Genomic DNA, 23,671 nt, shown 5'->3' with positions numbered 1-23,671 from the left:
AAGATTTTCCCCTTTAATTGTTCAGTGTGCTCGTAGTTACAGTTCAATCTATTTTTTTGAAACCTAAATTTCAGCTGCACTGAGCACTGTGGTAAGCTCTTTCTCTTCTATGTAATACATGGCAGAAGGCAAAAAAAATCTACATTTTACACTTCTATTTATGTTAAACCACTGCAAAATCCTTTTTATTTAAATTCTGTCACCTGAAGCTTTAAAATCTAGAAAGTGGTTAAAAGGAGATTGTTGCTGGTCCCTTTTCCAGTGCCCTGCTGCCATGGCTTACTGCCTCTGCTTTCTAAGCCATGCTGAAAGAGAAATTCGATCTATTCATGTGCCTCTTATACCAGTACTAGGGAAAGGATGCAAAAAAAACCTCCCACAGATCTTGCAATGCCCCAGCCTTCCTGTAGCATGTGAATGTTATGTCTGTATTACTTAGAGGAAAAAATAATTAAAAGAATCCTGTCATTTACAATGTCCTTCTAACATTACTAATATTTTTGTGCTTGCAGGAATATCTTCTCCCCTCCTGCAGAAAGTTGATGTGGTCTCTGAAGTATCCCAGGAAACATGTGAGGCTCTGGCTGAGTGCCTTAACCTGTTCACAAAGCAAGAAGGGGTATGTATTGTGCTGCTTGGGTCTATAAAGGGCTGAACAGCTTGGCATATTTGTCTAGTTCCCTGTTGACCTGTTACAAAAATAAATACACAAACCCATACCACTTCATGTTGCTGGTAAGCTGTCCATTTGCATACTGAGTGGGACAAAAATTCATTCTTCTAGAGAAAGACTAGGTATATGCCTTTGCAAAAGAAGGACTTAGTATTTGGGTGTTCAGAAAAGAGACATTTTGGTTACAAGGTACTGCTTGCAATGTTCAAACTGAATGCTTGAATTCAGTAGAGCTGTTGCTTTGCTGATTTGAAGGTCAAACTATTGAGAAAATTAGGTTTTGGATTTTTTTTTAGTTTTTACTAGCTAATTGCAGTGTTGAGCAATATTGCTTCTGAATTTGTTTTTCAGCCCATGTGCTTAGTGGGTGTGCAAATGCTATTTGTTGAACTTCTGGCTTTCCCAGTAACAAATATCTTGTATAGTGTTAAACATAATGCAAACACTTAAATTTGGGAATATATGTCAAATGCACTAGTTCCTAGAGTAGGAGAGCTGGTATTTTTCTTCCTTCTTGATGATGCCCTAGTACCATGGAACAAACTTGTCTTCCTATACTGTGGTAACTATAATCCCTGGGTTAGGCTCTTACTCTACTGTCATCATGTGTTTCAGAATGAGGTTTGTGTTGGTGCTGCTAGTCTTCCAGTTATTTAACAGTGAGCTACAAACACTGGCTCCATTGTCTAGGTTTGGGTTTTTTTCATTCCTTTCCAAGTCCTTTGTTTCCAGTCACGAGTCTTTTAGACTTACTTAAGTTCTAGCAGAGTGGAACAAGCATTTCTTTTTTTTTTTTACATTGAGTTTTTTCCTTAAGAAAGTCTGATATTAAAGTTGCCAGCTTCATTTGCGGATGAGGGGGAAATTGTTACAACAGTGGGTGTATAGTGTTAGTTAGTATTCCTTAATTGTGTTGGCATCTTGCTTCAAGCCAGACTAAAATAGCTTTCCAGAGTGGAGTATGGCAAAACATATGGTGAAATTGTAATGTCACCTTACTTGAACTTGAAGAGTCTCCATAGGTGTAATAGAGGCCTTATTTTAATCTGGAAGCACATACATTTGGGCACAGAGGGATAGGCTGAGGTGTGAACTTGTTTTTCCACCATAGCTGGTGAAATCAGTTGGTCATGACAGGGAGAAGATGTGATCCTGGAGAGATTTTTGTCTTGGTATTTTTAAACTTCAAACTACTGAGTTCAGGAATATAGTGCAGGCTTTTTAAAACGACATACTCTCTTCCTTCAAAGACTTGCAGCTTTCCAAGAAGCTACATTCATTGATCATTGCTGTTCTTAAACCCACAGCATTTCACTTTGTTGTCCTTTATAAGTCAGGGCCCTGTTTTTTTGCTGTTCAGGGCTGATTTTCTAGACTGTTGTTGGCATTTGAAAAGCAGTATATATATAAACCTTGCACAACGTATTGTGCATGTCCCATGAAATCTGGTTATCTCTAGAATTAACATTTTCTCAAGCCTGGTGCTTTTCTATCTTGCCTCTTTAAGGAGAATTCTTTTTCCCTCTAATTTAAATTGTCAGCGTGCCAGAAGCTACTGCTTGACTTATGAGGAGAGGCTCCTCACTTCAGTAAGGATAACCACAGCGAACGCATTTTTGGCTCTCTAGAGGAAACTTTATTTAGCGTTGCTTATCACTGTGCTTTGGCAATTGTAGCATGAGCGCGCAGTCTGCAGATGAAACTGCTAACGCAGCACTAAACCAGCTTCAGCCGTCTTCCACTTGCGCTAGAAATGGTGCATGAGCGTGATCTCCGATCGCTCCGTCTGTCCGCTGCTTCTCCTTCTCCCCGGTGCCGCCGTGCGGGGCTGGGCGTGCGCGGCGGGGCGGGGGCGCCCCCGCCCCGCCCCGCCCTGCGCCGCGCCGGGGCGGCCGCGAAGCCCGCGGCGTGTGGTGCAAGGTGAAGGGGCCGCCCGCGGCGTGTGCCGGCCCGGCAGGTGCTGCCGCCGCTGCTGCAGCCGGGGCGGCTTCCCTCGGAACCGTGCTGCCCGGAATCGTCCCGCGGTATGTAGCGTTCGTGATGGGCTGGGGGCTGATGGCTGTGGCTCTGCTTCCTTCTTGACATTGGGATGAGCCCTTCGGTGTCAAGCAGATGCGAGCACAGATACTTTTTGCCAAATAGTTAAAGCGTGTGAAGGGGAAAGGGAATGTAACTTGGTTGCTTTAATCTGAGTATTTACTGGGGCGTTGGTGTCGGAGCCAGCCTGCACAACTTGAAACGTTTTCTGCAGTGACTTTGGCACAAGGTTAGTAAGTAGTGTTTCAAAGCAGGATTTGCCGTGGACGATTTCTAACAAATATCAGAACCTACATTCCTAAAGCAGTTTGATTCTAGTCGCTTTTGTGTCCTGAGGTATTTTATGTAGTTGTAGGAAGAGTTGAACTTAAGGTTCTTTTCACACTATTCTCTGTGCTAGATTTTCTGAATGAGTTTAAAATTCATCTCTAGTACTTGAACTACCTGTACTGAAGCTGTGTGAAATTGATAGGAAAAAAAAAATTATTTATTTAAAGAAATTGGCTTTTTGCTTTTTTTGCCTTGCTTCTTCACCAACCAGTGCTTAGGTATAGTGTGTAGATGAGTATCTTGACTCTTATGTTTCACTTTTGCCATCAAGGGTTATATGTAACAGTAAATTAAGAGCTCATATTGCATTAGTGTAGAACGGATAGCAGTTGTAAGCTGGTTTCGTTTGTAGTCTGTTTGTGGCTTTGATCTTCAGCCTTTGCAGTTGTTGTCATTCTTTCCAGTTTGTTTTTGTCTTAGAAAGGGGACTTGTTTACAAGCTGGTGAAAAGCCTTAGCTGATGAGATAAGGAATACAGGAAAGGTTTCTTCACTTTTTGCATTAAATGAGTTGTATATTTCAGCTATAAAGAATTTGTCATAACAAATTAAGCTTGTCACTTCCACAAAAACTTTTTAGTATCAATATACTGTGGGTCATAGTCCTTGGATTTAGTTATCTTTACCATGGCGTAATGTGCTATCTCTTGTATGTACACCCTGTAAATAAAAAAATGTGCACACAGTTCAACTGGTAAATACCAATCTCTGGAAGTTCAGTGCACTGCCTTAGTTTATTTCAGATTTCTTAGAAACATAATTGAATATTAGATGTGTCTGCATGTGTTCTTGTGAGTGAATGCTTGCATGCTCTTTGGCATACAAATAGTTGTCTTTAATATATTTCTGATTTGTCTTCTGGGAGACAGGTATGAGCTGATATCTCTTAAACCTACTTCCTACCTTATTGTATTGTGAATGAAGAAGGTGCCTGTAGGCTATGTCCAGATGACTCCTTAATGAGAAGTTTTATTATCTGGTTTTTTTTTGTGGGGGTGAGGAGAGCAGTGATGAGAATCTGCAGTCAAGGGGGAAATGCTGATGAAGGCACCCTGTGCAAATCTGCTAGAGAAGTCCTGGCATCCATCAGCAGTCCTTTTCTTCCATCTGGCAATATCATCAGCTACATTAACCTCTATAAGGTCTTGGGAGCCTGTGGTGTGTGGGAGGGAGAGAGGAAGAGGGGTGAGGGACTGAAATAAAATCAGAGAAGCTAAGAAAGAGGTTAATGATAAGATTTCTTAGTTAGGTCTAGTAAGGGGATCATGTATTGGCTGGCTACTGAATTAGACCTAGAACTATAGAGTCTGTACTCTCTCAGGTGATAAAACCAGTGCCTTTGTTTTTCTGATCTGTTCTCTTTGTGTTTAGAAACAAGTGGCAGCCCTATTTTTTAATTTTTATTCCTTTCAGTCACTGGAGCACAGGGGAACTAATGTTGTCCATTCTGTTCAGCTCATGCTGAAAGTAGCAGAGATCAAGGGAAGACCTCCGTGTGTCAAGGCAATGCCCTGGCAATGCCCTGAACAGCTGGAATGTTGTTCAGGTTGTGTGCTTGTGGAAAGGAGGAGAAGAGTTTTCAGACAGTTAATGATTGGACTGAACACAGCAAGAGCTATTTGGTGTTGAGAGAATCGAGGTGTACCTACATCAAGAAAACCTTTATTGGCTCTTGGTCAGTAACTGACTTGATCCTGTTTCTTCCCTTCTCCTCCAAATGAGTGGAAGCGTACTAGAAATACCTAGTGCGGCTTGATTCTTGTTTGAAGGTTACAAGTTCCTTGAAGATTCTCTATGCTCAGATGGGCTCCCTAGTAAAGAATGGTATTTTTCCCGTATGCAAGGATCATAGGATATAAAATGTTGGGGAATGCTGTATAGGCAGGGTGTATAAGAGAACAAAGCTACTTGCAGGAAAGTAATTTGGTTTTTTTCTCCTGCTAGAATGTTGACAGTTCATCTCGTGCCTTGATGATTCATGCTATACTAATTTTTGGGTTCTGTATATGCACATCTTTCATCTGGGCTAAAGCTCTATAGTGAAGATATTAAAGTTGGAGTAGCCTGATAGTGAGATGTTTGTAGATGACATAGTGTTCTTCCTCTGAAAGCATTTTTTTTCTACCAGTGTACTGCAGCCGTGCAGGTATAAAGCTAACTACAGATCTGTGAAGACAATGTGCTTAGCAGTAGAGGCAGGAGTTTAGCAAGTCCAAAGTATCTCAGAGGTAGGGGAGTTAAAGAGCACAACTTCTTTTTTCTGAGATTTTCCTAGAACAGCCAAGATTCAATAGGTCACCAGAGTGGGAAATGAAGCGAAGCAGCAGCCTTAGACAGAAGTTTTCTAAAATAAGAAATACTGAGTCTCCATTCAGGGGAAAGATAAGTAAATATTACTGCTGTTTTATGAAACTTATACCCTTTTATGAAAGGGTATTATGTGTGTTGACAGAGTGCTTTTTTTGAAGCATGTGATAGGCTTTGAAGCAGTTGCTAAGATCCTTGGGCAAGGAAGGCTGTATTCCTGTATTGGAAAGGCTTTTGGGTGAAAGATGTTTCTGGCTTACAGAAGGATGCTCAAATATTACTATAGTGTAAAAGGCAAGTGCTTCTGGTCTTTGTGGTACTGCAGGGTCTCAACTGTGGTGATTTTTTTTTGGCGGTTTTCGGGGTTTTTTTATATTTGTTTATTTTCTTCAAGATTGCCGATACAACATATCACCACCTGCAAGGAAGGAGGTTGACTTTGAAGTATACAAAGTGACTTGTAGTGACACGGAAACTCTTACTGAGCTGTAGCTCAAAGAGCCTGCATGGAAGCTGGTCAGACAGCTTGTCTGAAGGCATTCCCTGCTATTCACTTTGTGGCCCAGCTGGAAGCTCACTGCTAAGCTGTTCTTGCACTTTCCACAGTGGGTTAATGCTTGGCCCGTAGACGTGTTTTTTGTTGGCGGTTGTTGTTAAGCAGCCTTGTGTAAACTAACTTGAAATCCATTCATGGGCCTCTGGGGAAACACAGTGTAAAAACATACTGGTTTGAAATGAGACTCCTCCTTAATGTGCTTCTGCAGCTCCTGCTCTGAGGTTTACTTCTAAGGTCCTGTGTACCACTTGTTTGAGTACTAAATTTTTAATGTTGAGAAAACAGTTTTAGCTGAGGCTGCAGGGGGAAAAAACCAAGCAGCAATCAAGTTTAATGGAATAGTTCTTGATAGAGTAAGCTTCTCAAATATGAATTAGGAATTCTGTTTTCTATGAATGCACTTGCAAAATTATGCCCTTGTCTCCAAGCTAATGGAGACAGAAAAAGAAATGTATAAGATGGACATTTTCTCTAAGTGTTTTCACTACTTAATGCTTTGAAAATATTGTTTGTTTTCTTCTCATGCTTGGAAAACAAACTGGAGTGAGAAAGGTGCACAGTTCCATTCTTCTGATGTCATTGTGATGTCATTATGGCACGTAAAACTGATCAGCTTGTTTTCCATGTCCTGGCTTAATTTTTACCTGATGTGTTTTGGAAGAACGGTTGAACAGCAGAGTTCTAAAACTTGTTTGCTCCCAGCCAACCAATGTGTTGTCAGCTAAGGACTGGTAACATTTCAGGAAAGAAATGAAGCAGCAAAAGAAACAGGATACAAGGCTGAACCTCTATGCATAGCACCATACCTGTTAACTTTGTTCACCGGGATTTAACTTGCAAGTGTTAGTTGACTGCAGTCACAGTCTGGTTGAGTGGTCTGGTTTTGTGTCTCAGCTGCATAAAACATCAGAACACCAAACTGGATAACTGTGGTCACACAGATTTACTAATTCTCTGAATATGTGTTGTTCTTTTTGACCTCTCTTTCTTGAAACTTAATCTATGAAAAATTAGTATATAAGAAAATAAGGCCTCTTGTTCTATGTAAGTCTGATAAAAGCTATTTTATGAGAGTAATAATTAAAAAAAATTAATTTCTACACATATGAAAAATAAATTTCATGCAGCCTATCCAGTACTGGATATTAACACATTCTTTTGGGGGAGACAGAACATTTAACTCTTTATTATGCCTGTGTTTTGTGTGAAGCTGTTTTAAAGGCAGTGTAAGTAACTTAAGGCTTTGTGCCACTTAACAATTGTTCCATCTTCTTAAATTTGTCAGGTGGTGGGATTTTAGTATATTTTAGTTTTATTGGTTTCCTTAAACATCAGCAATACCAGATCTCTTGCCTTATGGGCTAATAAACTGTCCATGTGTAGCCTTTCCTTGAATAAAGGAGATTGGCTGAGTCTAAACTTACTTTTCTGATGTCCTCCCTCATTTATTTAGTTGGCTTATTTTAGTCACTTTGCTTCCATGAAATACAGGGGTCTTCCAGCTATGAAGAAAAAAAATGGATTATTTCCATTTAGACAGTATTAGTGCTTACGAGGAGGGTGTGTTGTCCATTGTGCTTTTAGTTTTTAATGTAAGTTTCACCAGGTCACAGTCATGGTATTTCAACCAGAACGGCTTTTTGCACTTTTTTTTTATTCTGTCTGATACCATTTTTATAATCAAGGTAAGCAATTGTGGAATTTGACCTCTTGTCTGTTTTTTTTTTTTTATCTTGTGACCGAATGTGTACTTGTTGACCTCCCTCTCCCCACCCCCCTAGAAAGCCAGTGACTTTAAAAGCTTTATTTGTTTTAATATTAGTATTCAGAAGTGTGTTATCTCTGCTTGCTCTGCTGTCCACTGGTGAAATGCCTTAGTATAATGCTAGCTGCTGAGTCACTGACAATATCACTAGAATTGGTAAATGGACTGTGTTTAGAAAGCATTTACACCCTGAAAATAAATCACTGGTGTTGAAGTTTTCCTTGAAGGTACATGCCATGCCTGTTCATAAAGGAATGTTAGTAAACTCTTTCTGTACATTGCTTGTATTGTTTTTAATGTCACTCTCCTTGAAATGCAGCAATAATACACTTTAATAATAAATGCTTTTGGTGCTCTGGACAAATGGGAAATACAGGCCTATGCTCTCCGGGTTGGTTGATTAGCATGCACAAAACAAATTATGCTCCATTTATAGTGAACTGAATGTTGCTGCAAAGAAATGGTAAGGTGGAGCCCCTCTTACAAACTGAGTGTATCCATTTGTTGTGAACATCCTGATGAGTCCTGTACAAAGAAGATGCCTGGCCTTCTAAGCATAGCCCTCATCTGAACATCTTGTCTTTGGGAGTGACACCTGTGATGTGCTTACTTTGCTTGCACAGCTTCATGTTAAGCCATTTGTAAGGTAAATGGACTTAGTGGTTTTGAATAGGAATGTTTTCCCTCCTCTCGTGCTTGTCAGGGCTACATTATTAATGTTAAAATGTGGACACCAATGCAATAACTCTTGGATCCATAGGTGTGCTAGGAGACTTTGAGCATGGCTTTAGAGCATGCCTATTTGAAGGGGGTCTGCAGTATACCTTCATAATGTAGGGGTACTTTTTAACATAGAAGTAGATTGCAAACTTTTTCATCTGCTTCAAGGAGTTTTGTGTTGCCAGAGTTACACTGCTTCCACAACAAAATCTTGTTCAAATGTTTGACCTTTAAATAGGAATACAGGTTCTTGTTAGTCTTGAAATATAATAGTTTTGCTATGGCATATCCCCCTTTTTTGAGTCAAAAACTACGGTGAGAGAAAGGGTAAAGAGAACAAAACTACTCTAATCTTGTCTGGAAATACTCAGTGTAAGTGGTCACAGTATCAGCCTCCAGGCCTTGTGCTGGGCTACAGCAGCAGAAAAGCATCTGCAGCAACTTGGTGGGTTGGACCTGATAGACATAAACTAATGGGACACCCATAAATAAGGCTTTGCTCATTGTGGTGAGGAAAAATGTTGTTGTCAAGATAGTAGTGTACCTTCTCTAGGTAATGGGGTAATCCTAATGTATGTCAGTAATTTATACCTTTCTGGAAATGCCCAGATAATTAATTGTGGATGTGTCCTGTGCTATGCATCCAAATTGGATTGTGTGTTTTTTTCCAGTGAAACACCTTGCTGCAAGGTCAGACAAAATCAAATTGAGGTTAAAATGAGCTGGCTGTTTCAGACAGCTGGAAACCTTAGACAGCAGGCATCTGTGCCTATGGATAGCAGAAATCTAGTTTTGTCTGACCTGAATCTCCTCCACCTCTGAAGTGACATTTTGGACTAAAGCCTAAACCCTGATTTCACAGAAGAACAAAATGGAAATGGTTGAGGTTGGAAGGGACCTCTGGAGGTCCTCTGGTCCAACTCAGTCAAGGCCACCTGGAGCTGATTGCTCAGGACCATGTCCAGATGGCTTTTAAGTATCTCCAAGGATAAAGGCTCTATAACATCTGTGGGCAGCCTGTGTCAGTGCTCTGTCACCACCACAGTGATAAAAATGGTTTTTGACAATCAGAGGGGATTTCCTGCATTTCAGTTTGTGCCCATTCCTTTCTGTCCTGCCACTGGGCACTACTGAGAAGAACCAGTCTCCAGTTGTCTTTGCATCCTCCCTTCAGGTGTTTATATAGATGAGATTTGACCTGAGCCCCCTCTTCTCTAGTTTGAACAATCCTCAGACATACAAATACTTAAGGGGCAGTCCAGTACAGCAGTGTTAGAAAATTTCAAGGAGCCATGTGTCCAAGATCAGCTGATATGTGGTCAGTGCTTTTCTACTATTGTTTTTGTTTACATGCAATTTAATGAATCTTAAAAATGATATGTCATTCTAGACTGTCAGATTGTTTCAGCTTGTGGTGGGAGGATTTAGAACTTTTATCAAATCTACATATTCTCCTTTAGCAGCCAGTGAGTTTTTTTGGAGAAGTTTGTAAAAGAGCTTCTTAGAAGTTTAATCTGGGGTCACTTCTTCCTCTGAACTGTAGATGCTGCTGGATTGCATTTAGGAGAGTAGTCTTAACTTTGCTGCGATGTTCTTGAAAAAGATTTTTAAAAACCCAAACAAACACCACAATAGAAAGTCCCTTTCACATAAGGGCAAAAGTATTAGAGATCATTAATAAGTAGAAAAGATATGTTTCACTAAATGAGAACATTTGGGTTATCTGGTTCTGCACTGAATTTCCATACTCCAGAGCATATTTATTTGTCTGCTCTAACTGCTGGACAAATGTCTGCATGACATACTCTTGTGATAAGGCACGAAATGATGACACAGACACTGCTGTTCTTGAGGGGAACAAAAAAGAAGAACTTTTATTTTCTGACTCTAACATTTACAGTTTTCCAAAGGTGACAGTGGATTGGAGGGTGACAGTGCCACCTCTCCAATGCCACTGGACAGACCAAGGGTCTATCAATTCTCTCCACTTCTATGAAAGAACACAAAACATAGGTTATTTGCAAAACTGTGTATGAGAAAGTTTGTTGAAAGAATATAAACATCAGAAGGCTTAACAAAGTCTTACAAAATCAAGGCAACATACTCTAATTTCAGGAAATGTCTTATCAACCTACTCAGGGCCTGGCTGAAGTCTGCTGGCTGTTGCCTGCTTAGGAGTAAGAACAAAAACAGTGTCTCAGAGGAAAATCATCCCTTAAGTAGGGGCAATCTTCTTAGTGCTCCAAGTCCCTCTAAAATTTAAAGTAGAAGTGTGATTTTTGCATCTGTATTGGTCTTTCAAGTTTGATTCTTTAATATTGGAAATGTGGGAAGAACGTGTTCTGGACTATAGCAGAAACAGCAAAGAATGCTTTCCAAGGTGGATTTTATTTGGAGATAAGGACTCCAGTACTGCATTTTAAAACTCACTGTTGATTTCTGGCCTATGTAGCGTTTTTTGCTTTAATTTGGTTAGTGTCCAAAATGAAATAAAAACTATCAAGTGAGACATCTGCATTTTTTAAAAACTCAGAACAGCTGTACAAGCATGCATGTTTGTTTTGGAATTTCTTTATAAAAAAACTGTCAGTTAGACTTCATGAATGATGAATAATTAACAAGATTCCCAGTGCAGAGCTTGTAGAGCAGACAGCCAGCTTCAGAAGTGTTAATTTTTTCTAATAGGAAGCTGTTTTCACTCTGAGTCAACAACTGAGTCCAGCAGCACTAGTAAGCCAGTAAGAGCCAACAAAAACATGGCAAAAACGTGACATTTGCTTCCAGAGAAAACATTACATGCATTTGCCATAATCCAGTTGGGAAGAAGTGTGGGGGAGAGATTACAAAGGGGTTGATCAAAGTAACCAGTGTTGTATACAGAAGAATACTTAAGGGAAGTTGTTAGATCAAAACTGGCTTAAGATCTATTTTCAAAACAGTCCTTAAGAATAAAAATAAAATGTTTCCTGTATGCAATCTTAAGAATCCTTGCATGTTAAAATGTGGTCTCTCTGTGAGACTAACAAACTTCAAAGATGTCCAGTCCCTCAAAGGGAGAAGACAAAAAATTGTCCCTACTGGATGTGAAGGCATGCAGCAGTATGCTGTTCTGGTTCTGTTGGCATCAGTGTAATAGATCAGTTTCAAGGAGACCTTTAGTTTGAGGAAAGTTACTTGTGGCATATGCCTCTGAGAACATAAATGTTTAAACTCACTGGGACAGCGAAATATCCGTGGGATGTGGTTTTTCTCTGATAATTGTGTAGGTCTGCAACTCAAAATGTGCTTTCCAAATGTGTGCATCGCTGCAGATGTCATTGACTCCCAGCTTGTTTTGGCATTAGTATTGGCAAGAGTGAAGAGCAGCAATATTTAATTTTAGCATTACTCAGAATAGAAACAATACTTCACAGAAAATTACAAAATCAGAAGCTTTTTCTTTGAAGTCCTGATATTTGACTAATCAGTGTTATAGTACTGGAACTCAAGTAGGCACAGAATAGGCTCTGGAGACTGGCAACTTCTGCAGCTCTCAAACCTAAGTAGACCTCATGACATTTATCAGAGTAAGTAAAATTGTTAAAGATGGGAAAAACAAATACATTTGAGAGGAAGACTTGGAATCGCCATTGAGTCTCACTTTAGAAACAAGCCAGAAAGAGCTTTCTTAGGTCTTGATTGTGCAGAAACACTTTGAAGAAAGCAGTTTCTCTGATAGAAAATCCAAGATTTTAAGCCAAAACCAGCTTTCTAATCTGCAATCAGCAATTAGTATTTGCAGTTTGCTCATGTGCTCTTAGACAGGTTCCTGGCTGGGAACTGCGACATTCTCCACTGGTTAAAATTGCAGTGCTTCAGCAGCCTCTGAATAAACAGACTTTGACATAGCCAAATGTGGAAACAGGAGAGGGGCAGGAAGGCAGCAAGGTCTGTGTTGAGGAGGAAGTGTTAGTGTTTTAGGAGGGAAAGGTGGGAGGCAAACAGTCCTTGTCCCTAGCATGTGGCTAGTTCAGAAACTGTTATTCCCAGCAATCTTGAATGATGAGTTTTTATATTAGATGTGTGTGCTGGGAGAAGGCTGCTGTGTGCTCTCAGCATCTCCAGCTTTTCTCTTGAATATCAGTTCTCTTACAGCCTAAATGTCTGCCTGAGTTGACATGATCCTGCCAAAGTAAGAGTTCCTTCTGTGTGAATGATAGCTTGGCTCTTGCTTCTACTGGTACTTCTGCTGTATTTTTATAAGTTTTATGATTTTTATGAGTTTTATACCTGGTCTGTTCCTTCATTGGCAGAATTTAATTACGTTAATAAATCAAATATAGGGAAATACTACAACTTTGTGCTCAGAAGAATGAAATGTAACCGTTCCAAATCAGCCCTGCTAAACTCGTCCTCTTGAACTTTGATGTGAATGTTCGTGGTTGACTAACAATGAACTCTTGTGTTCATCTGCGGAATGACTGAGGCGGTCATATGACTTGTTCTATAAAGTCTTTGCTTTCTTCTATAGACTTTGGGTTGGGATATAAGAGAACAGATTACCAGGACTTCAAGTCGGTATGTATGGGGTTTGGTTGTGTGTATGGGGATCTTTCAGCCTTTGTACAAAAAGAAACTGTACTGGTGATGTTTTCTGTTTATGTGTCTGAAAGCAAGCCAGCTGTTATGTTTGCCCTCCAAGTATGTTTTGTCTTTTGAACATGACTATCTCAGTAAGGTGTGGTACTCTGATGCTGTAGTCAGCTGGCTGGACTTTGGAGATGAAGACTGATGCTGTTTTGTGATACAGTAAATAACCATTTGCCTATCACCAGTGAGCTCAGCTTACCTCCTAGATTATGTGATCACATCTAGTTTTGCTTTTCAGTAGTTGCAGTAGTTCAAGTCACTTTCACTTTCTAACTGTGCTGGGTTTAGGTCTGATACGTCTCTGAAACTGGGTTACTGACAGGCTTATGGCACAGAGAGGGGGAAAACCTGAGCAAGAAGTAATGGCTGAAGTAAATCATGACCTATTTCAGATCAGTCCTCTGCTCCCTGGGATGAGCCAAGGCTATGATGAAGTTCACAGGAGCTGGTTTATTCCAGCAAATGAAGAGTTAGGATGCAAGACTTTAGCATATGTTTACATAGCAGACATTTGTCACAAGTCTCTTGTGCTTGATGGTGCTGGGGAGTAGTGAGTCAGCAGGAGGTTCTTTGTAGAAGGGCTTGTGTGTAAACAGATCAGAACTCGAAAAGTTTTGTGTAAAATATTTACATGCTTTAGGAATCTGGGGATGTCTCATGAAATTGATTGCATCTGTTTGGGAACACTTTGTTGTTGCTTTAATGTGTGCTGTCACACTTGCAGTTTTTTTGTGTGCCACAGGAGTATTCATAAATCACTCATTCCTTTATCTAGTGCCTCAAATACCTGAGGCATACTTGCAAAGAAACATTCTGAAACTAGAACTGTTCCTGCTTTTTTTGGGGTGGAAGGTTAAGAAAAAAACATGCTTATACATATTCATATCATATACTGATGTATGCTTAGTGGGAGTTAAGTCCCATGAGAAGAGGTAAAAATCAGATGTTTTCTTTCTGGGAAGCATCCTGTATTGAAGTTCAAGTGTGGTTAAAACTATGAGAACTTTTGGAGTGAGTTCTCTTTGAGAGCAACTGGTTTCAGTTTTCACTTCAGTAGCAGCTTAAGCAGCAATTTGGTATTATTCCAGGTAGGAGAAAGTCTTAACAGCACATTTCACAGAAGTCTATCCTGTAGAACTAGTGCCACAGTAGCATGCTTTGAAGTTAGCTAGCAAAATATATAGAACTGTTCTGTTCCTAAACAGATACACCTCGAGGAAAATACTCAGTCTTTACCTTTCTACCTTTGTTCAAGACATGGAGGCAGGCCTGGCTCTTCATAAAACTTTTTAGCTCTCATTCTACCTTAATAGATTTACTCAGCACTAGTTTAAACTGGACATCACAAAGGACTGGCTTATGCAAGAAGACGCTAGCAATAGGGACTGTGTTGTACTAACAGCAAAATTACAACTGTGCAAGCTTGTTAGAATAGACAAACTGCGTGCATATCAAACTCTGCATCAAGATTGTGGTTTCCACTCTTTGTCTCACATTTTTTGGTAGGGGTTTTCATTTGGTATGAAAATCACAGAAGGGACAGAGTTCTCGCTTTGGATTCCCAGTGCTTTCTGTGACGGGTTTTCTGTCGTGTAATGTGTTACAGTGCAGTGCTCTGTAAGATCTGTCTTTCAGTGTATTATGTCCTGTTGGAGTAGCTGACTCTGGAAACTATCAGCTTCATATGAATAGATGGAATATGAAACAAATGGCAGGTTTGATTTACTTTACATTATTAGAGAAAGCATTAGGAGATGTCCACATAAAAATGCCAGTTCTACTATAGCAGTGTTTTTTTAATTCCTTGGTTATGTGTTATTTTCCAGCCAGGTGTTAGTCTAGCCCCTACCTTCCAACTTGCACCTCATTTCTGTGCTTTGTGGCAAATATCCCATTAGAAATGACATTTCTGGGGGGATGGAATTTCTGTGGCAGTTGGAGAAAGCCATTCATTTTGAAAACCAAGCCCTCCCTTCTGAGCATCAGAGCCGTTGGTGAGGCGGTGTCACGGGCAGCTCTCCCGTGCTCAGCTTACTGCAGAGCAGGGTTGGTACACGGTGTTCTGACGCTCCAGCAGAGTCTGCCTTCAGATCCCCTCATGGTTTCTCTGTGAAGGAGGAGGTACTTCCTTTCAGCGCAACTCTGTGTGTTGTGGGCAGTCGCTCCTAGCACTGAAGTTGAGTGCCTGAAAATAAAATTCAGCTAAATCACACTGTGGTGTTGTGAAGTCTGTCTTTTCTCTCTCAGTCCAGGAGAAGTAGGATCTAAGGTATGCTGTCTTTTCATTTACTGTCATAATGTTGAAAGCATGTAGCACTGCATATTATTGAAATGTCTGTATTTGTTTTATGCCTTGCTCGCTATAGGTTTGGTTTCATGTTTATTTGCAGCTGCAGTAGCAGGTTGCTGAGATGATCATTTATTAGCTGAGCATAGAGTGGTGTGATCCTTTCCTACCCCACAGAAGTGCCACTGTTGTTGTGCATTAATTTAAATTAAAAGCATCCAGCACCAAACAAAGCAAGTATTTTGTGTATTGTACTAAGATGTCTTCAGGATGGACAGAGGGGCCTTGGTTACAGGCTGTGCTGATATAGTTCAAGACTTCACCCTTTAAGAAAGAGAAAAGGGAATAAAAAAGAGTGGTTTGGTGCTTGTTACTGGTCTCCCACCTACTTAAGGAAGACTGAGGGTATAGAATGGAGTGGGTCTGGTGTTTGTTACACACAGATAAGCTTTTTGATATTTTGGAATAGACATATGAATTTTCTGCCAGTAGTACACAATGAAGAAATTAACTTTTAAACCATGCTCTTGTGCTTAACAGGATTTCAGATAACATGCAAAGGCAATAGTAGCTTCTGCAAATAGTTTGTTACTTTCCTTTAACAAAAGAGAGAGCAGTCTGATTGCTAAAATAACTCACTTCTACTATTTAAACTTACAATGTGGTGTTCGCAGCATCAAATCTTACCGTAGTGTTTACAGGAATGTTATAGGAAGCTGTTGGAAGTAGATTTCTATTCAATTAAACCAAAAGTGAAACTAGTTACCAGAGAATGGATCTCAAACATCTTCAGCTGGAGAAGTATGTTTTTAAAAGTGGATTGTTGCACTGACCTAGATACACTGACAGAGAACCAAGACTTCAGTCTGAGGTTATAGCTGTGTCTATAGCTGTAAGGATAATGATGGAGTGATTGTTTTCTTCTGTGAGACAAGAGTAGATAGCTTCCATCAGAAATAGTAAATCTGAAGTTTGACTGTAATACCATTCTCTTTAGAGACGGAAGCAGGACTGATCTAAAGTGTCATTGTCTAACAGTGTGAGCACAAGCCCAGCTTTATTGATAGCTAGTTGCTGTTGTTCAGAACAGCTCCTGACAAGGATAAGGTAGGAGGCCTGGCCAGTTGGGCATTGGGAACTCAGCTCCCTCATGCTGGGGTCACTTGAGCACTCGGTGCCACTTTTTACATAAAGCTCCGAGGAAAGCTAAGAATGCTGCTGGTGGCACGGGCATTGTGGGCACCAGTGACAGAGATCTAATAGGTGGCAGCCATTCCATAGTTGGAAGATAAGGCGCTGGACCCAGTAAGATTTGCCATCTGTCTCTTAGCTCAGGCACCACCATGAAAGGTACAGAAACCACAGCTGTATTACAGGCTGTGCCTTACTCAGGCTGTCAATACAATGATTCTTCCAATACTTCCTCATGCTCAGACTGAATTTCCAGAACTGTGTGTACACAGGTATCTGCATCATTTTGGTGTAATTACTACATTCCATAAATATTTCTCTCAGTTCATAAAATGATTTAGTATTCAGCTGATGCAACTTCACAAAATCAGGTGATACTTCACTGAAAAATACTGGTCTCTCTGCATCCAGTTTAATAGACTGAAATGCTTCTCAACTTTCATGTTTTATGCTCTTCTTCCTGCTTACTACATGAATCCTACACTTTTTATGTTAATAACAAATTTTAAAACTAGTCTGGAAGTTCCTTCTGTAATCTTGCAGATGTTTTTGTGTTGGGACACTGAAGAAAGACACAATGAGAAAGAAACAACTTCTGCAAAAGGGATAAAGCTGAAATGCCATCTCCAAAAAATGGTGGTGGAGTAGCAAGGTAGATGGACTAAGTGACCATGACTTGTGAAGGAGAAATAGAGCATGGCAAGATTATGCAAAATGGCAATCTGCTGCTTACATTTTGGGAAAACCTATCACTCAGTTGGTCAATTACATTGTTCAATAAACTTATGCTCTGAAAGCAGCACCAATCTGCCTGCAGTGTTTCATGTTAAACTGGGAAGAGAATGTGTGTGATTCTGAGAAAACAAAACAGCATCCTCCCTTTACATTCAATGTACTGCAAGTAGGTTTTAGGAGGTGAACTTCATCACTTTGACTTTTATTATTGACAGAATGGAAGTATCTCTTAAAGCTGCTTGGTGTTTGAAAAAAAAAACCCAGCTCATTTCAAGCAAGGTTCTTTCTCCTGTATTGTTGAGTACGTCAGGGTTGTGCCAGCTTTATCTCTCCCAGCATTGCTTCTCTACAGGCAAAATCAATAAAATAAGGGTAGCAGAACCATTTTTAAAATCTTTTTTCATCATGTTCACGCTGTGAAACTGTTTTGGTGCTTAAGGATGGTGGTGTGTTGCAGTGTTTCCTGACAACAGCCCTCAAGGAATGACTAGTGTAGAGGTGCCAGGCTGTAGAGATTGGTGGGGCAGCCTCTGGACGCTGTCTGAATGTGTGTGTCCATCCCATGACCTCCAAACTGCTGAGAAAAATGCTATATTATAACTTTCCCTCTTAAGCCCCTAGATATTGATTAAGGTTGCTTTAAATCCAATTCATTCAGTTATGAATCATCATTCCAACAATTGCAAGCAATAAAATTAAATGGGTTTTCTTTATTCCTTAGCCTCTGGGCTAGCATTGTGTTGCTTATGGAACAGATGAAAAGCTTTGGGTTTTTTTTACCTACTGGCATATAATTACTGTACTAGTAAGTGTCTGACAACCAGGAGGTCTGGGAGTACAGAGAAAAGTGAGCCTTACTGTAAAGTATGAAATTGATTTTACAAAAAGGGAATTTATTTGTAGCGCACCTTCTGCAATTCTGAATAGCTCTACATTATGATAGGACAGAGGAACCTTAGGGTCAAGAAAATACTTTTTAGGAGCAGGCGTGGTCTTAGGCCTGTGTGTGTTGTTGCTTCTTTAGTCACACAACTGTGACTAAAGGATGCTGAAAAGATCCAGGTTTTTAGATTGTTTTGATTTTCCTTCAATTTGCTTTAAGTTTTAGATAAAGATTTAAATCACTCAAATTACTTACCAAAGCATTAGAGCATAATGGCATCTAATTCAATCCTGCAGAAAATATTATTGCAAATAACGTTTTCATAACTGATTTTACTTTGCTGTTTTATAAGAATGAAAAGTACCGCTTTATTTTTGGTCTTCCCTTCCTGTATCAGGAGAGCAAAATACTGATGCTGTTTCTCTAAGCTGGTGGTTCCATAACTGTTTGACAGCATACCAAATGTATTTAGCAGAAACTGCCTAATAACAGATCTTTTACAGTGGCATGTCTGATTTGTATGAAGCATTGCAGTAATTGGCTTCATTGGTACTGTCAGAGTGAACTTTAAATGAAAGTGACAGGAACTAGTCCAGAATTTTTTCCTTTTGTTCAGAGTAAAACTATTAGACAGTAAGTGACTTACTGGTTTTTCTGCTTTCAATTAGCAGCCCAATTTTATAGTTTTTTAATTATCATTTAATTGGATTCCCCCCTTACACTCAGAGCCTGGCAGACAAAACAGCTGATTTAGTATTTGGCACAACTGAGGTAGTGAAAATTTCTTCTATAAATCTTTCTCTAGAGGATACGTTTCCACCAGCAAAGAAGCTCTTTTCTGGAAGTGGCAAATCTGTTTTAATATCTCCTTGCTAGTCTCTTTTGTTCTCAGCTCTGAATCCACTGTTTGAGAAGTGGTTATAACTGAGGGGGCTGAAGCCTCCAAAGTAAAGCTTTAATGTAAACTGTAACCAGAGAGGACATACGAACAGTTCTTAAATTAGATTCAAAAAGGTAATGTTGGTATATGTGTAAGTTGTCCCTGTAACTGTTCCAAGAGATTAATTGTCATGTCCTTGCATGTTCTTAGTGGAGGGGGAATTAGCGTTGTAAACTGACCTTTGAGAGTAAACTAGAGGACAAGGGGTTGGGGATGCTTTTAAAAAGGGACTGGAAGGGAGAAAGGGAAAGACTTGATGGTTTAGGGACTGAAGGAGAAGTAACACTGAAGCCTTGTTGGGCTGGGAAGAGTGGCCATTTCTGAACCTCCAGCCCACTCCCTGCTGACAGAGGAGGTGGGGAAGCACCAGCAAAAAAAAAAAAAAAAAAAAAAAAAAAAAAAAAAAGGAAATAGGAAGGACAAGTTGCTTTTCCATTACTAGTACTGAACTCAAAACGTGGATAACGTCGTCTGCCCTGGAGCCCATGGCACGTTTTGAAAAAGGTCCACTGTCTGGTGGCTGGGCTTCTCTTTTTCTTAACTTCTGGCTCCTCGGTAAAATGTTCAGGGAGTTCAGAGGGAGGGCTGTTTATATTAACATCTCTTTCTTAACCTCCTTCTGTAATCTTCAGGGTTAAATGTTTTCAGCTCATAGTTCAGTTGCAGTTATTTGTAGCTAGCATTCACATTTGCCCTGTAATTCAATTTAGATGATGCTGCTTGGCCTAAATTGGAGCAGACTAGTAGAAGGAGCTTGGTGTGTGTAGAAACCGATCACTGACTCCGTAGTTAAGGTCATCCAAGTAGAGCTGTAAATATTTCCCCTCAGTTTTAAGGTGTAGTTATCTGGCTTGAATTCGCTTATGGAATTGTGATTGATGCTGTCAGATTTTTCAGCTACTAAAAATGCTGACTAACAACCTTATCGTCATCACAGAAGTACTGTAATACTCTCATTTATCCATGTGGTTTCAGTTCCAGCTGTTTGCTAGTTATTTATTCATTAGAGTCTATTTTCTGAATAGCTTCCAGCTACACATTCTTCAGAGAGATGAGATTTTATTCATACATGTATCTACTTATAGGTGAGGAATTTGAAACTGGAGCATGAGCAGGAGAAAAACAAGATCTTGTCAGAAGCATTAGAGACACTCGCTACCGAGCACCATGAACTAGAGCAGTCTCTGGTTAAGGGATCTCCACCTCTCAGCATCCTCAGTGAAGAGCAGTTCTATGATGCTGTTTCAGGTAAGTGGTGATGTCCAGAATGTGAGTGTGTAGACAATATATGTGTAGTGAATGTCTTGGGGACAGGTGGGGTGGGGGAAGAAGGTGGAAGCAGTCTATCTTCAAGTGAAATCTCTGCCTTTCTAACATCGACCTAATTTTAGGAGTAAGCTTGGTGTGTTTTATGAGCAGGGCAGTAAAAATTTGCCAGAGCTCACCTGCAGAATTGTATTGCTTCACCTTAGCATGACCAAAGGTTAGGAAACCACAGGACAGAAATGAAAGGTCTGATTGCTTGGGAGTCTACACCCTTTTTTAAAATAGCAAAACATAAGGCTCCTATTTTGGGAGAGGTAACTGTATCTTGTAGCCTTCTGACTTGCTTTGTCCGTGGTGGTGTGTACTTTTTCCTTTGTTGTGTTGTTAAGATCAGACTGTAAAAATCCCTAATTTTTAGGGATAATTATATTAAGAAAGGCTTGTTCTATTTCAGTTTTGTATACCTGAAGTGTTAAATGTGAAAGAAAAGGATGAATCAAAATCCTGCATGCATTTCTTAAATGTCTTTTCTTTCCTTATCTGTTCTTCAGTTTAGTATCTTTCATAATTTCATATGCAGAGCATGCCAATAGTTGGAAGATTCTGAACTGCCTGAAATGATTGCAATATGCATTTGTATAGAGGGCTGTACATAGTGCATGCAGCTCAGCAGTAGCTCTAACTGGGTGATCAGTCAGCACACACCTGTCTACAACTATGAAGGATCTGGAAAAGCTTGAGGGTGAACATAATCTAACTGTAGCAGACAATTGGGGTGTGATGGCAAACTTCACTAGCAAGGATGGGGTTATTTTTTCTGTGAACTGAACTGTCTGATGCTTCTGACAGATGAGAAAAGCAGTGTTCCCAGACTCCTTGGTAGGTGTTCTGCAGTGAGAAACTGAAGCTGTGAAAAAACAGGCAAAGGAAGTCTAAGCACAGGAAGACAGTGAATCAACTTTGTGAAGGAGACTTTGCTGTTTGGCACAGCAAGCCTTCAAGTAGAAGAGACTGAGGAACACTAAAACAGGTTCTTCCTCTGGAACCAAAGGAACAATTCTGCTGAAAGGCCTCAGGCTCTTTTGATTGTCAGCAAAGCAGAGAATAGTTCTTTATCTGATGCTCTTGGAATGTGGTCTCTCCAGCTGGGCTTGCCTTGTGCATATGATAGAATATTAAGCTTTAAAGAGCTGCTAGTTGACACATCTCATAACTGACCTGATCTCTAAATACTGTTGAATGGAAGTGTCCAAAGCCACCTCTCCTGTTGTCCAGAGGTGGTAGTTTTGTCCTTGCAGGCTACAAACAAATTGTATCAAGTGGATTTGTAAAATTGTGAAACTTGCTGAGTGCATATGTATACAAACATACTTGAAAAAGCCCAAGTGTGATTTCTTTCTCCTTTGGGAGAAGTTAATTGACATAATTCACCTTAATTGCATTTTAAGTCATTTTCTGGGACAGTCTTCCTTGGCTGTCCATCAGTTTAATCAGACTGGTGTTAGAGTCTCTTCTCTAGGTTGTTCACATTTAGTGCTTTGCAGAGATTAAGGTCCTTTCTGAAGGGGGCGGGGATGGGGAGGTGGCTAGAAAAACGGAAATGTGATTTATTTTCCTGACTGCTGAATACATGTTACCACTTTCACTTTAAGCATAAAAGGAATTAGTTTTTTGTTGGTATGGCTTGAGGAGAGGTTTTTTTTTGTTTTGTTTTTGTTTTTTTTGGAAATCTAAATTGCTACAACTGTCTGCAAAGCTTTTGCTTAACCTGATTTGCAAACTGATAGTGTTAAATTATACTGATTTTGGACAAATAGCCATATTCATTAATTATCTTTCTAAATTGTTTAGGAGATTGAGCAAACACCAATGTATTTTAACAGGATGATATAACAAGCTATAATGTCTGTCAGTAGGAAAATACGACTACTTAGAGTATTTTTTCTATCAGGATGCCATCTTTTTCTGCTTGCAGTTCTATGAATTTTTAAATCCCTGCTGTAGGAGTGAGTTTAGAAGTGAGAGTGTTGCATAAGTAGGCTTGCACTTTGAGCTGAAGAATTGTTAGTTTTGACTTGACAGGTTGAAAGAAGATGCCACTGCTGTGTTATTTATTTAATTTTTTAAAAATAATTTTTTGTTTACTCTCAGAAGAAGTATTACTAATGGGACAATTCAGAGCAATTTTCAAGCAGGTTTTTGAGGAAGAGGTGTATCAAAAAGGATGTAGTCAGTGCAGCAACTACTTGTCCCCATTTGCCATGCTCTGGTTCGCATTGTAGAGCAATCCAATTGCTCCTGAATGAAGCTGAATCAGAAGATACAGTCCACTTCCTATTGGACACTCAGTCCATGGCAGCCGAGTAAGAGCAGATTTGAAGAGAACAGCACTAGAAACATATCTGGTTTGATTGTCAAGTCCCCAGCACCATCTGTTCCTCTTGCAAATCTGCTCCAGCCTGAGCCATGCTACCTGCTAGTGTTGGCATAGACTGAATTGTTCGCTGTTAAAGTCTGGTGTGTGGTTCTGTTTGTAGAAATTGTGGCCAGAGTCACAGAAATATCCTCTTCCTTTTCCAAAACTGGAGTGAGGAAAATGTTTGCAATGTGGTAAGATTACTTACTGGAGTTGGAGTTTATTTTCTGAAGTCTCCTTTCTCTTTTATCTTCAAGTGATTTGCTGTTGTCAGGAATTACTGCAACAGTCAAAAAGTACTAAATCCCTGAAATGAGAGAGAAATTAAATGAAGAACCTATAGAAAATGCCAGTTATTTGTCTTAACTAAAGCACAGTATCTAGTGTTAAAAAGAGCAAAGTTAAGGGTGTTATTAATCTGAACTCTGATAGCCATAGGTCAGTTAACAGCACTTCCCGGTGCGCTGATCTGCTCATCATGGGAGTGGTGGAAATGTGTAATTAAACTCGATACCACACAGACTGCTGCAGCTCTCGCTTTCAGGATTGAATGCTTAACATGTGTCAAACTCTTCTATGTTTAAAGCAGGGTGGGGTGGAACGGGAGGGCTCTGGGGAAGGGAAGGAGCTCTGAACAAGTAGCAAAATACAAAAAGACCAATGCCATCTCCTAGAGAGGTGGAGAAGTTATTAGCTTTGGTTAATACAGACCAGGAGCATATGGAAATGGAATAGGAATGCAGAGATCATCCACAAGGCTGAAAAATGGCTAAGCCGGTCAAGAATTAAAGGGTAAAGGTACTTGATTTTTGCCTTTCAGGTAAGATTCCCTTCTCATATGCAAACTGTGCACCCAGTCAGTTTGGGAAGAGTTTAGATCTTCCTTTGTTTTTCTCTTTTAAACAGGTTTTATCTGAGAGGTGGGTTTTTTTCTGCA

The 23,671-nt window shown here is 39.9% G+C and overlaps 1 protein-coding gene across 3 annotated transcripts in view; it reads left to right on the top strand.

The window, feature by feature from the left end:
* OSBPL1A (oxysterol binding protein like 1A) overlaps window positions 1-23,671 on the top strand; it is a 77,185-nt gene that overhangs the window by 27,121 nt on the left and 26,393 nt on the right. For all 3 annotated transcript variants that reach the window (XM_041399291.1, XM_041399292.1, XM_041399293.1), the window contains 2 exons: window positions 513-619; window positions 20,138-20,300. In XM_041399291.1, coding sequence (XP_041255225.1) covers window positions 513-619; window positions 20,138-20,300 — 270 coding nt within the window. The remainder of the gene's footprint in view (window positions 1-512; window positions 620-20,137; window positions 20,301-23,671) is intronic.

The sequence above is a fragment of the Onychostruthus taczanowskii genome, unplaced genomic scaffold (assembly GCF_017590055.1).
Source record: "Onychostruthus taczanowskii isolate IOZ18803 unplaced genomic scaffold, ASM1759005v1 scaffold16, whole genome shotgun sequence".
NCBI classification, from domain to species: Eukaryota; Metazoa; Chordata; class Aves; order Passeriformes; family Passeridae; genus Onychostruthus; species Onychostruthus taczanowskii.
This window is presented reverse-complemented; position numbering and strand designations above follow the sequence as displayed.